The 16,897-nt window shown below is 40.6% G+C and overlaps 1 protein-coding gene across 8 annotated transcripts in view; it reads left to right on the forward strand.

The window, feature by feature from the left end:
* LOC123244207 (myomegalin-like) overlaps positions 1 to 16,897 on the forward strand; it is a 254,997-nt gene that overhangs the window by 195,389 nt on the left and 42,711 nt on the right. For all 8 annotated transcript variants that reach the window (XM_044672538.1, XM_044672537.1, XM_044672539.1 and 5 more), the window contains 7 exons: positions 742 to 1,192; positions 1,942 to 2,134; positions 3,147 to 3,263; positions 10,413 to 10,932; positions 13,156 to 13,391; positions 15,477 to 15,528; positions 16,550 to 16,782. In XM_044672538.1, coding sequence (XP_044528473.1) covers positions 742 to 1,192; positions 1,942 to 2,134; positions 3,147 to 3,263; positions 10,413 to 10,932; positions 13,156 to 13,391; positions 15,477 to 15,528; positions 16,550 to 16,782 — 1,802 coding nt within the window. The remainder of the gene's footprint in view (positions 1 to 741; positions 1,193 to 1,941; positions 2,135 to 3,146; positions 3,264 to 10,412; positions 10,933 to 13,155; positions 13,392 to 15,476; positions 15,529 to 16,549; positions 16,783 to 16,897) is intronic.

The following is a 16,897-nucleotide window of genomic DNA, read 5'->3' on the forward strand; positions in this document are numbered from 1 at the left end:
TCTCTCTCTCTCTCTCTCTCTCTCTCTCTCTCTCTCTCTCTCTCTCTCTCTCTCCCTTTCCCCTTCCCTCCCTTTCCTTCTCTATCTCTGTCTCTTTCTCTCTCCCTCCCTCTCCTTTTCTGCCTCTGCCTCTCTCTGTCTCTGTCTACCTTAGAGAATAGAAGAAGCAGAGAAGGTTAAGTCCAAATAATTTCGTTATTCATTTCCTTGATAAAATGTTGAATGGAAGAGAAAGAACCATAATGTATTAGGAAAAAAATTGGTTTCTTTGGAATGTTCTGTGATTTTACTGTGACATATTTTTTCCTTGGCCTCAGTTGTCATCCTATTGAAAAAACACTGCTTATATATTATTAAAAGACCCCTTAAATTCATGGGAATTAATTTGTCCCAAACAAGAACATTCTTGCTTTTTGACCCACAAGAGAAATAATATAATTATTTGCAAGAGTTCAAATGTTTTTGGCTCCTCAGGAACTGAGTTAATAAATTGCACATTGTAGGAAAAAACCTGAAAAAGAATCAGAAGACTTTGTAGTCTTGTCCTGGCTCCATCACTCATAGCTGTTAGTGGACCCCTCTGAGCCTTGGTTTCCTCATCCCCATGAAGAGAGGAAGTGATCCTAGGCCCCTTCCAGAACAAAATTTCTGGATCACATAATTTTATTTGATGAGGAGAATATCAGAAATGTTGTCAGCAGGCTGAACCTGGTGCCATGTGTCTGTGTGTACATCCCATAGGAATACCTTGCTGAGTCTGTGCTTGGAGAATGCTGAGCTAAAGGAGCAGATGGGAGAAGCAATGTCTGAAGCATGGGAAATGGAGGAAGACAAGGAGAAGGAAGAAGGGCTGGTGGAGGATGCCAGACAGGATCAGAAAGAAGACAGCCTGTGTGCTGAGGTCAGAAAGCTGCACGGAAAGCTACGGAATGCCAATACCATCATTAACCTCCTCAAAGAACAACTAGCACTGAACAGCAAAGAAGGAGACAATAAGTTTAATCCACAGCTCATCATCCACCTGGCCAAGGAGATCGACCGGCTAAAGACCGAAGCTGTTTGGTCTTCTGGGAAGCCCGTGGCTGTAGGAGACCAGCTTCAAGAAGACGAAGTGTCAAAGAGGTCCTATTCCAGACCCCAGACCCTCGACGTTGTGTCTATCCTTGATTTACAACCCAAGGATAGCCACCAGGTAAGTGTGGGCTTCAGGGAGAGAATCCTGAACATGGAGTCAGTTTAGCTGTCCTTAGCCTGGCAAAGTGGGAAGTATCATCGTCCCCTGTAGCCTCCAAAGCTTGAAGTAATAGTCAATGATCACTACATTGTTCTCTAGTAGCTACCCTCCCACTCCCCACTAATTGTCCTGTCTGGCCTTAAGCCTGACTTTTTCTTTTTCTTTCCCCCTCTCCTCTCCTAATAATATTAGCCAATATTTATATAGCACCTACTATGTGCCAGGCACTGTGCTGAGAGGTGGTATAATTATTCTCATTTGAAGTTCACAACAACCCTGGGAGTTAAGTGCTATTACTACCCCATTTTACAGATGAGAAAACTGAGGCAAGCAGAAGTTAAGGATCTTGTCCTAAATTACACAGATAATAACTGTCTAAGGTTAGATTTGAACTCAGGACTTTATGACATCAGGTCCAGGGCTCTTTCCACTATACGACCTAGCTACAGTAATGAGTAACCATCCAGGCTGTGCTTGAAAACTAGATTCAGAGAGCTCACGAACAGATCTAATTATTTGGAAAGTTTTTCTTCACCTTAAGCCTAAATCTCCCAAGTGTTATTGTCTCTTTTGAATATTACCAACTACCATTACAGTTCTTGAAGACAGTGAGTAGGCTCCTGCTAAGTCTCTTCTCTTTTCCAGATAAAATACGATTCCTTTTAGTGAGTCTCCTATTGATGATTTCTCATTTCTGGCTCTCTCAGGTAGACATCCAAGCCCAACTCAGCAGCAGTGGGCCATCAGCAGAATCTAGTCTCCAGGGGCCAACTCACCAGCTTCGCTCTCAGTTGGAACAGTGTAGACAACGCTACCAAGACCTCCAGGAGAAACTGCTGGTGTCAGAAGCTACAGTCCAAGTCCAGGCCAGTCAGCTAGAGCAATACCGAGTCCTATTTCGTAAGTCCTGATGATGTACAGTTCATTAGATGTTAACACAATACCTTAGATCTCTCTGAAGAGTTCAAAATGCTTTAGACTAAAAAAACCTTTTAAATTAATTCAATCCTTCTCATATTTCTGGAAAGTGGAAAGGGAAGGGTAATTTTTAAAAGCTTTATAAAGCTTTATAAAGATTTTACTTTACCAATTACATTTCATAACAGTTTGGAAAGGGGTATTTTTGCCCTCATTTTGCAGGTAGGAAAACTAAGGCACAGTGGATGTGAAGTGATTTGATCCGGTTTGTATTCTAAGCAGAACTAGAGCCAAATCCAAACTTTTGGATTTCTGATAAAGTCCTTAGGCCACACTATTCCTCTCTAAAAGGAAACTGATCTCACTGTTTTTCTCCTTTTCACCCATATTCCAATCCACTGTATTGTTCTCTACAAACTGATATCATGATTGCTGGTCTAAATAATTTGAGATTTTCAATCAGATCCTAAATTTAGTTCTCCTCATTCATCCTCAGAGCTGAAAGTTAACACAAGGAGCTGAAAAATATATAGATCTGAGCAGAAGTAAACATGAACATTCAGTAACACAGGGCTCATTACCAAAACACCTTACACAGTTACAACATGCTTTTTATGTATATGCTAGCTCATTTGAGCAACTCCATGGGGTAGATCGTGTAAGTAGGAAGAAGATACCCATTTTTTCAGATAAGGAAAACAGAGATTCAGAGCAGTGAAGTGACTTTCCTGCTGTCATATAGTTAGCAAATGGCACAGCCTTCATTCAACCTCAAGTCTTCCAGTTTCAAGCCTGGTACTCTTTCCACCACCCTGCGAGGGAGTGGAGTCTCCACCAGTGATGGATGGAGCAGGAACCAGCTTCTTTTTTAAGAGTCCAAGCCGTGCGTCATGCTCCAGAAATGCCATGCCCACTCAGTATATGACAGTGATGTTTTAAGACTAAAGGGGTATAGGGACTATGATAGACACAACCATTCTCTCTTCTTGGCTAGGTGAGCCGGGGGTGAAACAGGACAGCAAGCAGATACAGGTGGACCTCCAAGACTTGGGATACGAGACATGTGGCCGAAGTGAGAATGAGGCTGAGCGAGAAGAAACCACCAGCCCTGGTAAAAAAAGAAAAAAAAAAGATGGGTACAGGAATAGGTGTCTCCTTCTCATCTTTCATGAAAGTCAGCTTTGCCACTCAAACCCTTGGCAAAGTTGCCTTCTTCCTTCGCCAATCAGCTCAATAATGTGAAATGGTTATGGACAGAGGGAATTTATGGAGGTCACAGAAAGGAGAGAAGAATATTATGTTCCCTCTGCAGATATGAAGGACTATGGATGTGAAATCTTGTGTGTGTATAGAGAGTCAGAGAGAAGAAGAGGAGTGAGAGAGAGAGCGAGAGAGAGCCTGTTTAAATTTTTTTTTTTTAAAGATAGGAAGGGACAGTTTGTAAAAATTTTAAGTGCTAAACTTAAGTTTGGAGTTCATATTTGATCCCAGAGATGATTGCAAGCTATTGGATTTTGAGCTGGGGAATGTGGTTCAAAAGGGACATGGTCAGATCTGACCACGGGCTTTAGGAGAAATCCTTTTAACAGCTGAGCAGAGGATGGATGAAGTAGGGAGAGATTTGAGGCACGGAGCTGAATGAAAAGGACAACAGACCACGCAAAAGGCAATGAGGACTGAAGAAGGGTGGTGATGCCTGGAAGTGGAAAGTCCAGAATACATACAACAAATCACTGCAGAGAAAAAAAAATAATGAGATCTGGCAAAGGATTATCTGGACATGTGAGGCAAGAGAGGAGTGTAGGATGATTTGAAGATTGTGAACTTGATAGTATCCTTGGTAATAACAGGGCAGTTCCAAAGAACAATATGTTCGGGAGAAAAGATAATGAGTTCTGCATGTGGGATAGAATGAGTTTCATTTGCCTAAGGGGCATCCGGTTGGAAATGTTCATCAGGCAAGTTGGTGGTATGGGACTGAAGCTCAGAGGCAAGAGGAGGGCAGGAGAGCTGTTTCTTTGGATCATTTTCGTAGAGATCATCATTGACCCCATGTGAGCTGAGAAGAGAAGTAAAAAGAAGACCTCAGAGCCCAAAGAGATATCCTACCTCCAATCTCCACCCATCCTTTAGTTAATAGGCATGATGTAATTGTTAGGCATGATATAAATCCAATTAAGAAGACTAAGAAGGTCAGTGAGACCAGTAGAAAGAGAACCAAGAGAAAATGCTAATGAAAACCCAGTGAATGGTCTTTGCATCAAGAGGGAAGCTGGTCAAGAATCAAATGATACAGAGAGGCTAAAAGAAGGATTAAGATTAATACCAATTAATCAGATTAGCAAGGCATGGCAATTAAAAGATTACTGATCACTTTGAAGAGAGCAATTTCTGCTGAATGATGAAGTTAAGAAGTCAGACTTGCAGAGTTTAGAAGAGAATGAGATGGGGCAGAGCTAAGTAGCACAGTGGATAGACAGCCAGATTTGGAGTCAAGAGGACTTGGGTTCAAATCTGACCTCAGGCACTTCTTAGCTGTGTGATAACCCCAACTGCCTAGTTGTCCCTCTTCTAGAACTGATACTACAGAAGTGTTATTTTAAAAATAAAAATAAATAGAAAGAATGAGAGAAGTACCAAGAGGTAGATTTTTTTTGAAAGGTTTTTAACTTTGAAAGAAGATGAGCAATAGAATGATATCTTACAGACATGGTAGATTAAGAAAGGAGAATGTGTCCAGAGCAGGAGTGATGGGTCTTGTGGCTGTACAGTAATGGTTTCAGAATCTAATGCCTCTCTATTAGGAGATATACGGTATTCTGGAGATGAAGGTACTTCCCATAAAATGGCTGCCCCCATGTATACTTCCTGTGGAGTGCTTGATTCTGCCCCTCCCCCTTGCTGGTGAGTTTCTCTGCCTAGAATGGAATCTTCAGTAACTGACAAACATAGCTGCTCTTGAACAACAGTTTGAAATTGAACATTTTCTCCCCTCACTGTAGGGCTTTGTAAGTTTCCTCTCATGGTTTCAGGGAAAGAGTTAGGTGTGTTTTTCTCCCCTTTCATCACTACTTGAAGTTTTATCTTTAAGTTTGAGGTATTTTGGATGTTATCTGTGTTCATAGAGAAGGTGTCTGTTTCTTCCAGCCCCTCAACATTCTGAGGTTTGCAGTGTTCACTGGCTTTAAGAAATTTTTCTTTGGCTGGTCGTTTTAAAACTGGGAGACCCGCTGCATTATTTCTAGGTTTGAAACTTTGAGTTTCAGGGTTTAGACAGGATATTGTCTTACTCATGGATGTTATGGGGGTTTCTGACTTAGACTTTTGAGCTTGAAACTGTGTTTCTCTCTGGTTCTCCATTACACTATCTGGGGTCAACGTTAACAAAGTAACATTTTTCTCTTTGGCAAAACACTGTTTCCTGGAGTTGGTTTTGTTACCAATTCTTTCCCCTGGGTTTCTCACTTCATCCAGTATAGTTCTTAATTTGCTACCTGCAACCAAGCTTCTCTGACTGGTTAGCCTTAAGTCTTTATTACTCCTAGCTGGCTCGCCAAAAACTGTTATAAACTAAAAGGGGGTCCTAAGGAGATATAGATATACAGTGATGTGAATGTATCTATCTGTATTCTCCCTAGCTGCAGATGATGGAGGAACACCAACTCCAATCACCCTTGATAGTTGTTATAATTTCCCCTTTTCTCTAACAGTTGCCCAGGGAGGACCCCTGAGAGGTTAGATGGATGGGTAACCTTTTCAGGTCCAACCTGGGGCTTTTGATTTGCCTTGGATCACATTTGATATCTGACTGCATTGACTCCCTCCCCAAGGGTCTTGATATAAAGACCACTCAGGAAGGTACTTATTAAACTCTCCTTATCTAAAATAAGGGAAAGGATAAACAGGACGAGGATTGGGGATTGGAGACCCTATCAATCTATTATCTATGCCTAGTTGGCAATCAGGACTGGAGGCTATTGATCTAGTAGAAGCTGGAGCTTTATTCTCTCCACTACCTCTGGCCCAGCCTGGCCATAGCCAAGCCAGAGAATAGGGAATGCTATTGATGCACCTGTGTTGGTGATCTTATTCTCTCAGCTTCCTCACTACCAGTGTTTGGTGATTCACTAGCTCTCACAGTCTTTCAGGAAATATTTAGATCTATTCCTACCCTCTTCTTCATAGACCTCCCTGCCTCCCTTCACCACCTACTCAGATTTCCCAGTCCAGAGACTTCTGTCCAGAGATCTCCAGAGCCCAGAGAGAGACCTTCTCCAAGTGGCTGTCAGGGATATTTATACTCATGGGGTCAACCAATGTTTGCTCCTGGCTCATGGCACCTGGGAACATTCCATGTCTTCCAACTGCCTTCCCTGTCATTCAAGGTGGCATCCATCACTTCCCAGATTATGAATATAACAGTCTGGGAGATTCCTGAGGGACTGAGGGGTTGAAGGACATGATGAGGCCAAAGAGGAGTAAAGCATAAATAAGAGACTATGATTAGATAAGGGAAATTCAAAGTTCTTGAATGTGGAAGTGGCACATTTGTGGGTTCTGGCATATCAAGGATATGATCATCTCTATCTAGCTATGGTGAAGTAGGGCACGAGAAGACAAGGTATTTAAGGGAACATCCAGCTCTAAGTCCATGACCTGATAATCTTCTCCTCAAAGAAAATTTAAAAGAAGCATGGGGGCAGCTAGGTAGCTCCGTGGATTGAGAGCCAGCCCTAGTGATGGGAAGACCTGGGTTCAAATCTGGCCTCAGACACTTCCTACCTGTGTGACTCTGAGCAAGTTGCTTAACCCCAACTGCCTAGCCCTTACCACCCTTCTGTCTTAGAACCAGTTCATGGTATTGATTCTAAGATGGAAGGTTTAAAAAAAAAAAAAGGCAGCTGGTGGCACAGTGAATAGAGTGACAGTCCTGGAGTCAGGAAGACCCGAGTTCAAATCTGGCCTCTGACACTTATTATCTGTATAACCCTTAGCATGTCATTTAACCTCTGTCCAAGTTTCCTCAATTATAAAATGGCACCTACATCACAAGAGTTGTTGTGAGGATCAAATGAGATATTTGTAAAAGTGCCTAGGATAGTGCCTGACACATAGTAGGTAGGTGCTAAATAAATGCTTATTCCCTTGCTCTTCCACAGGCTGCCAATATCTGAGTGGTTTTCCTTCTCTATGCAGGCTTCATTCTTTCTCTTGCACCATGAACCACTTTGGAAAGAAACATTCTCTTGCCCCTGTATTCCTTAGCTCCCGAAATCCCGTTCTTTTGGGGCCAAAGCCAATTGGCCCCTCCTAGTTATGACTTTGGAAGTATGCAGTTATAAGCATTATTATCCCTATTTTACATCTGAGCAAACTCAGGTTAAGAGGTAAAGTGACTTGGCCAGGGTCACCAGCTAGTGTCAGACTGATTCTAAGGCCACACTACCATACTTTCTCCTTGAAGGGAGGTAGATCTTAATGTGGGACAGGGACATTGCTGACAAGACATATTTTTAGACTTTCCTAAGAACAGCAGGATAAATGGTTAGCCAGGAATCAAAACCTCTATAATCCAAATTGTTTCAAAGTCTCAAAAGTTCCTTTATGTTAATCACTGTCTGTTATTTTATTTTGATTCTAGGAAAATCAATTGGTTGGGTATTTTGGGTCTTTCTCATTGGCAGCATGAAAACCTTGATGGTAGGAATATAAAAAACTAACAAATAGTAAGGCTCCCATCACACCCTCCTTTCTTTTTGTAAAGATAAATGATGTGAATATCTTCTGTTTTTACATCACCTACATTTTCCAATGTATCCCTTCTCTCTTTTCCCACTCCCAGAGAGCCATCACGTATGACCAAAAACTAAAAATTCAAGTAAGGGGGAAAAAATGTCATCAAAGCTAATCAACATATTTAAAAAGTCTCTGTCTCTCTCTCTCTGTCTCTCTCTCTCTGTCTCTCTCTCTGTCTCTCTCTNTCTGTCTCTCTCTCTCTGTCTCTCTCTCTCTGTCTCTCTCTCTGTCTCTCTCTCTCTCTCTCTCTCCCCCTCTTCCTTTCTCTATCCCTCCTTGCCTCCCTCCCCTCATTCTTACTTTCTGTCTCAGAATCAGTTCAAGTATTGATTCCAAGACAGAAGAGCAGGAAAGGGTAGATAATTGGTGTCAAGTGACTTACCCAAGGTTACATGGCTAGAAAGTATCTGAGGCCAAATTTGAAATCAGACCTTCCAGACTCTAAGCCTGATTCTCAGTCCACTGAACTAACTAGCCTGTCCCATTCACATAGCTCTCTCTTTCCTCTCCTCTACACCCATATACTCTACAGCCCATACATGTGTAGTTCCTCACACACAAAATTCTTCATCTTTCATCTCTGTGCCTTACATGGAACTGTCTCCCATCCTAGAATGCTCTTTCCTCTGGCTTTTTGTCCCCTGGGTACCACTTCTATAGGAGGCCTTTCCCTTCTCATTAGCTATTAATTCTTTCCCTTCTAAGACTACCTTTAATTTTCTCACTTTTTAAGTAACATTTTATCTCTTTTAATTACATATAAAATAATTTTAACATCTTGGTGGTCAAATTTTGAGTTCCAAATTCTCTTCTTCCCTCCTACCCTCCCCTAAGAGAGTAAGCAATCTGATATATCAACCATGCAAACATTTTTCTATATTAGTCATTTTGTGGAAGGGATTTCAAACAAAAAATGAAAAAAGTTAAATATGGTACCTTTTGGTCAGCATTCAGCCTTTTATTTTCTTTTATAATAATCTAATACTTAAAAAATTTTTATTCAGTGATACTTTATCTTCCTAACTACAATTTTCAACATATGTTTTCTGAAATTATAAGATCCAAATTGTCTCCTTCCCTCTTTTCCCTCCCCCCTCTCTGAGATGGCAAGCAATTTGATCTGGGTTGTACATATATTATCATGCACAACATACCTCCATATTGGTCATTGTTGTAAGGGAATAGTCATAGAAAACAAAAACACCAAAATAAAAACTCAAATAAACTAAAGTGAAAAATCAAATGCTTTGATCTACATCCGACTCCAACAGTTCTTTCCCTGGAGGGGGAGAGCATTCTTTGTCCTAAGACCTTCAGAATTATTCTGGATCGTTGTATTGCTAAGAGTAGCTAAATTTATCACAATTGATCATCATACAAGAGCAAAAATATAATATTGCATGCTTTGATTTATAGAAATCTTTTCTCACTCACTAGAATGGGAGTTCCTTAAGGGCATGAACTGTCTTGGCTTTTTCTTTTTCTTTCTAGAGCCCAGCACAGTACTAAACTCTTTGTAAGTACAAGGACTTAATAAATCCTTGGTGAGCGATTGATTGATTGGTTGGTTGAAAACAACCCAACCCTTCGGTTCATGAGAAAACTGAGACTTAGGTCAAGTGACTTGCCACCAGTGGCTTATACCTTTCCCTCTATGACTCTGTGTTCTCTGAATCCATATTCTATATATGTCTTCTCACCTACTGGAGTGGAAGTACCATGAGGGCAGAGGCTGTTGGCTTTTTCTTAGCCCTTCCAGAGCTTTAGCATCGTGCCTAGAATATGATAAAAATGCTTGTTGGTTGGTTGGTTGATTGATAATCTGACCCCTTCCTTGTATAGTTAAGGAAACCGAAACCAGGGTAGTTATGTGGCTTGATTAAAGCCTTATAGGTAGTCAGTAACAGGTAGAATTTGAGCTCAGTTCATCTGAAGCCAACACTCTCTGCTGAAACCCATTTCAGGATTCCCTTGTCATTACACCTCTCTCTCGGACTCCTTTCCTGACTATCATTCCAGTGGCAATAGCAGCAAGTATTGGTCTTGACTTGTCCCCAGAGTCTCTGTCTCTTCCCAATCCACCAAATGATCTTGCCCAGGAAAATCTCTATTTTAGTTTAGGCTTATGGCATAGGGTTGTTGTGGGTAAATTGGGCAAATTTTATTTTTACTTATTATACTTTTTATTTATTTTTAAAGATACTGGAATGGCTTGTCCTTTCCTTCTCCAGCTCATTTTATAAATGGGGAAACTGAGGCAAATAACAGGGTTAAGTAACTTGCCCAGGGCCACAAAGCTAATTTCTGAGATCAGATCTGAACTCATGAAGGGAGGGGGGGAGTTTTCTTTATTTTTATAGACCATAAAATGTTATATAAGTATAAATGATTATCACTGTTATCATCAGATACTCATTAAATCTTTCCACATATCAAGGTACTCACCCTCTTTTGTCTTTCACAGAATGCGAAGAACATGATGTCTTCAGCGAGGCCAGACTCAATGAGGGGCTACACTCTCAGTACAATTTTCTGGGGTCAGCACTGACGAGTTCCCCTCTAAAGCGGCCATTGGGAAAACAGATGGATTTCTTGGAATATGGAAAATCAGAGGACATTGCCGTCCTCCAGCAACACATCCGAGACCTGAAGGCGAGGCTGCAGAATTCAGACAAGGTCATCCAGAATCTCAAGTGCCGAGTGCGATCTTTCTCTGTCACCAGCGACTATGCCTCTAGCCTGGAGAGACCCCGAAAAATGAAGCTGAGGGATGGTGATCTCACATCCTCCCCATCCCACAGCCTCACGGATGAGGATGAAGGGTGGCAGTCTGATGGGATGGGGGTCTTCTGCCCACCTGAGATGCAGGCCAGAAAAGATCTGGAGAAACTCATCCAGAGGGTGTCCCTGTTGGAGGCCCAGCTTCCCAAATCCCAGGTTGAAGGAAAGCTGGCAGAAGAGCTAAGATCAGCTACCTGGCCAGGGTAAGAGGAAAAGCAATTTCAGGTGGGCAGAGCCAGAGGGAAGCTGAGATTGAAGTTATATTGAGTTATAAATGCAATTATAGAGTTAGAGCTGTAAAGGACTTCAGAGGTCATCTCATCCAACTGCTTCCTCATTTGACAGAAAGGGAAGGGCCTGGGATTTAGAACCCAGGTCATCTGATTCCAGCCAACTGTTCTCTTCACTGCAATACTCTCTGAGATTATATGGGTGGGTTAGTACCTACCCAAAGAAGTTTTTGACGTATAGGGGAGGGATGAAGAGGGATCTTGCTCACCACTAAATAACTTCTTGCTGGCCCATAGACTCATGCTTTTGTTCTTTTGCTTTTTAAAAAAATATATTTATATTTATATCATTAGATATTTTTCAATTACATGGGAAGAAATTTATATTCCTTAAAAATTTGATTTCCAAATTTTTTTCCTCCCTCCCACTCCTTCCCCATCCATCAAGGATGCAAGCAATACGCTAGGTTGTACACATGAAGTCATGCAAAACATTTCAGTATTAGCTATTGATTTCTATTCATTTTCATCCTATGACAATTCCATCTTCTTTCAGTGGAATGTAAGTTCTAGGCCTTGGAAGTAGTAGGAACTTAATAAATATTGGCTAAATGGCCTTTGACTCATTCACCTTCCAAGAGGGACCTCTCAGAATGTCTATCCATGAATCCCTAGGGCCATGCTAGCTATCATCCCTTTCTTCCCCACACATAACACTATTGTTCTTTATGTAATTTTATATTCATTCACTCTAAAACCCAGTATTTACCTATGGGGTGTGATAGAGAGTATATATAACTGGGGAGAGATAAGGCGATTAAAATCCATTCATGCTCCTTTTAAAATTCCAATAGAGAGGGAAACCAGGATCTCTTTGTGGGAACAGAAAGATGGTTAAATGAGGAGGCATTTTTACATATAGAATCATAGATTGAGAACTAGAAGGAGCCTTAGAAGCCATTAAATCTAAGCTGCTCATTTTACAGATATGGACACTGAGTCATAGGGTTGAGTAAATTGCCTAGGGTCATACAGCAAAGAAGAATTTTAATTCAGATCTTCCCAACTCCAAGTTCATCATTTTATCTCCTTCTACAACATACTGTTTCTTGACATCCTAACAAGGGAAGTTCTTTGTAAGGCATATATATACATACATATATATTGCTCAAAATATATCTATTTTGCTCAAAAAATAGATATACGCACATAAAATTATACTTTATTAAATCAGTAAAATTAATTTACATATTATAATTATTCCTATTTTAATGTATTAATAGAATTTATATTAATATCATTATTTATATATTATATAATGTATGATTTTTATATATACATATATATTATATACTATATAATTTTATATGTACCCATATTATATAACATAAGTTTGTATATGTATACATATGATATATAATTTATATATATACACATATGTAATATATACTTTTATACATGTTTATACACATACTTTATACATATATATTTATAAAAACTGGTTTAATAAAGTATAATGGATAGAGCAGTGGACTTAGATTTGGGAAGTCAGAGTTTCAATCTTACCTCAGGCATTTAGTAGCTTAGTATGACTAAAGCAAGTCATTTTCCCTTATAAAGCCTCAATTTCCTTATCTATAAGATAAAAATAAAACTAATAAAATTTTATTTAAAAAAATAAAGATATAAAATAAAAATAAAACTTGTACTATTTATCACACAGGATTGTTGTGGGGAAAGTGTTCTTGTAAACCTGTATAAGTTAGTATTTTTTTAAGCCTTACCTTCTGTCTTAGAATCAATACTAAGTGTTGGTTCCAAGGCAGACGAATGGTAAGGGAAAGGCAATGGGGGTTAAGTGACTTGCCCAGTCACACAGCTAGGAAGTAAGTTAGCCTTCAGTGTAAAGGGAGTCTCTGTGCCTCCTCTCCCCAACCCCTACTTAATATGAGAATATAGGGTGCTTGGTCACTGTTAGGAGGCATCTGAGAGGGGCACCTTCCCTTTGAGGGTGAGCCTACCCAATGGTCTAGTGAGAATCAGTTTGCTTGGGAACTTTCCTTTTCACAAAATTCAGTCTCAGAAAGAACGGGGGGCTCCCCATGGGAGCTGTCAAACTGTCTCCCAGAGTCCCTAGAAATAGCAAAAAAGTCTCTTTTCACTTTTGTTCTCCATTCTCCTTCTCTTGGACATCAGGAAATATGACTCCTTGATCCAGGCTCAGGCCCGAGAGCTGTCACACCTGCGCCAGAAGATTCGGGAAGGGAGAGGTGTGTGCCACATCCTCACCCAGCACCTCAGGGACATCATTAAATCTTTTGAGGACCTGCTTCGAGGCACAGACATTGACTACTACCTGGGACAAAGCTTCCGGGAGCAGCTAGCTCAGGGCAGCCAATTAGCAGAAAGACTCACCAACAAGCTCAACACCAGTAAGTCATCCCATGGGCCTCTACAAGAGCTACTTAGTCCACTTCATCCCACCCCATCCCAGTGTAGATGTGTCTCCTTGATAGGCATTTTTTTTTTTTTTGGTACCTGGTTCTGCTATGTTCCTATATGAGTGACCAAGGGAGCCAACTGGGAGAAAAGGCTCAGCCAATTAGAGCAAGGCAAGCATTTAGTAATGTGCCAGAAACAGAGTTCATTATACAAACACAAGGGAAAACACAGTCCCTGCCCCTTGAGGAGCTTACCGTCCCAATGGGTGAAGATAGCCCTTAAAAAGGGAGCTGAAGAAAAGGGTACAGACGTAGGAAATGGAAGAGAGAAGGGGAAATGGTAGAAAAAGTCCTGTGGATAGAGTTAGGAGTGAAGCCTGCAAAGGAATGCTGGAGTTTCCTCTTTAAGATGGAAGTTCTAGGAGGAACCAGTCAACCAGAGAGAAGCTGGAAGGGGCAGAGTAATAACCTTCTAATGTAGTCCAGTATCCAGGGGCCTAGAGAGAGCTTCCAGGGTGAACATGTTTAGCATGTGGCATGGAGAGCAATGATCCAGGTCCTCTAGGAGTGGTCAGATGATGGAGGGAGGAGCAGGAGAGAGGCACAATGCTAGGGAAGATTTGGGGAGAGGAGGGGGATATAAATGCCATCAAAGCTTAGTTCCTCAATTCAGCTCAACAAACATTTATGAACTCTACCATGAGCAAGGCACTGTGTTATATATGTAGGGAACAAAGATTATAAGAATGATCTAATAAGCCTTGCCCTCAAGGAGTTTATATTTTCTAAAAGAGTAGAGGGAGGATGCCACCCTATTTTTATAAATAGTACAAATAGTAAAGTATAATATAATTACAGTTATCCCTTCCACATCTCTACTTTCCCCTTCAAAGTTTCATTATATCACAGATTAGCATACGAAATTAAATGAGAAATTTGGAGGATTTTTGTAGATGACACAGAAAAAAGTTTAGAAACTCAGAAATGCATACTTAACCCAAAATTTACAATTAGGTATGTAAACATCATCTGGATGTTTGCAGAAGAACTAAACTAGAGCGATTCCAAGCCACCAGGCTTTTATTTGGCATGTTTTAACTCACACAAGAAAGTTTACATGGTTTAACTTGAGATACTTGGGGTGTAGAGACAGACATCAAAGGAAGGTTACTAGGTTACTCCCTCCCCAAACAAGGACAATGCCTGATGCCTCTAAAATCAGTGCAGCTGACATCTATAAAGGGACACAGGGGAAGTGATACAAGGATACAGGAGAAAGGGGATACAAGAAGGGATGTAACCAAAGCCTCAAACACAATGATCTTCAGGATGTGGGAGGAATGAATCCAAACTGGTCCTTAGAGAGGCCATCCCTTGGATTTGGTGAATCATTATACTAAACTCTCACTATTCCTTATCTTAAATAGGTGAGAATCCTAAGCCATCCCTCCAATAATCTGAGCAGCTCGGTTCAAAAGCTAGGTGTTATTGGGAAAGATGGGGTCTCATCCGATTGACTGGGAAACTGGAAGTTTTCTAAGTATTCCAGAAAAGTGGGGAATGGGAGAGTACAGAGAGTGCAAGGAAGAGAAGAAGGAAAACAGAGAACAGCAGTCTCTGCCTTTCCAGGCTCTGAAAACCAGCAAATATTTTGTTTGCTACCTAGTCCTTTAGAGTTGAAAAGGAAGCAAGAAGTAACCTCTCATCCTGTTGAAACTGCCTACTGGAACAATCTTCTGAAAATATACTTGGTCTGCTCTCCTTAAGACCATCAAACATTGGAAGGAGAATGAATGTGTGTTGGGAGATGAGCACCTCCAGTCCCCATCCAGGCTAGGGGGGAATCTCTTCTTCCAAGTAGTCCCCCATTATTTTTTTTTCATTTTTTGTCATGCAAAACACTTCCAATTCTGTGTCATTGTGGTAAGAATACACTCATACATAACCAAAACCCCATAGTAAAACTGAAGATATACTGATGTGAAAGACGACTCCAACTAGCCCCCATTATTTACTTGCATGTAGAGGGTGAACTTTTTCCATTTCTAATTAGACCAATCTGGATTTTGTTTCCAGAGGATCGAGGGAAGATGGATGATCAATCAAGTCATGAGCTACTGGCCCTCAGGTAAATTTAAACTACTTTTGAAAGATGGGATGTCACTGGAGAACCTCCATTCCTGAAGTAAACAGATGAGAGGGTCATAAGAGAGAATGGAAAGGGATTCTTTTTCCTACAGTAATTAAAAATGACTGAAATGAGAAATCATATGAAATGTTTACAACCTGTATCATCTTACCTGCCTTCCTGGGGAGGAAGAAGGGGGAAAAAGAAAGAATGAGACATAGATTTTTGGACATAGCTAATGTGAGAATATTTTTCTCTTGGATTAGCATATTATAATTTATTGCATATTTATAATAAATTGTATGTATGATATGTTACATATGATGTTATATATATTAAAAAATGGTAACCAAAAAAACCTAAAAAGTCTATTCTTCATAAAGGCATTTTCCTTTATGTAGAAAGCTTGTCTTTTTTCCCTTCTTTATTTTGACATCATCATATTTGTTTTCATTTGCCCGTTAATTTTCCAAGGTTAGTAACCTAGCATAGGTCAGACTTTAGGATCAACCAACCAGGTGTCGGACTCCAGAAGATTTTATTTATTTATTTTAATAGAATTTTTTATATTTTTAGAAAAATTTTCCATGGTTACATGATTCGTGTTTTTATTTTCCCCTTCACCCCCTCAAACTCCTCACCCCCATAGCCAACTTGCATTTCCACTGGTTTTAACATGTGTCATCAATCAAGACTTATTTACATATTATTGATAGTTGCATTGGTGTGGTCGTTTCCAGTCTACATCCCCAATCATGTCCGCATCAACCCCAGTGGAGATTTTAGACAATGAAGACACATGATAGAGTCTTGAAAAGAAGCACTTATCTTAGATTTAGAGTTGGAAAGATCCCTAGAAATGATCTTGCTCAATAACTCTCATTCTACAGCAAGGACACTCAGACCCACAGAAATTGGTTGCTTGGTCCAAATTCTCCCAGATGGTAAAATATCACTCCACTACAGCAATGGTAGGTTGCAGATGACTATGCTTTCATCTTCTTTGTTCCCTTGTCACCAGGCTTAGCAAAGAACTACAAGAAAAGGAGAAAGTGATTGAAGCCCTGCAGGACAAACTCAACGCTAGATCCCTAACTCCCTCCAGCAGCCATGCCCTCTCAGACTCCCATCGATCTCCCAGCAGCACCTCTTTCCTGTCGGAGGACATGGAAGCCAGCTCGGACATGGATGCGGCCAGCGAGTATACCCAGTATGAAGATGACTGTGCAGTCAAAGCTTCGCCTAACCTCCCAGGTAAACCTCAATGCTTTGGGTTTTACAGAGGGAATTATAGTGATCACTGAGCTGCTCATCATCAAACAAGCATGGTTCTGTTGAGTTTCAGGCTCATGTTCCATATTGCTGTGTT

Source organism: Gracilinanus agilis, chromosome 4 (genome assembly GCF_016433145.1).
Source record: "Gracilinanus agilis isolate LMUSP501 chromosome 4, AgileGrace, whole genome shotgun sequence".
NCBI classification, from domain to species: Eukaryota; Metazoa; Chordata; class Mammalia; order Didelphimorphia; family Didelphidae; genus Gracilinanus; species Gracilinanus agilis.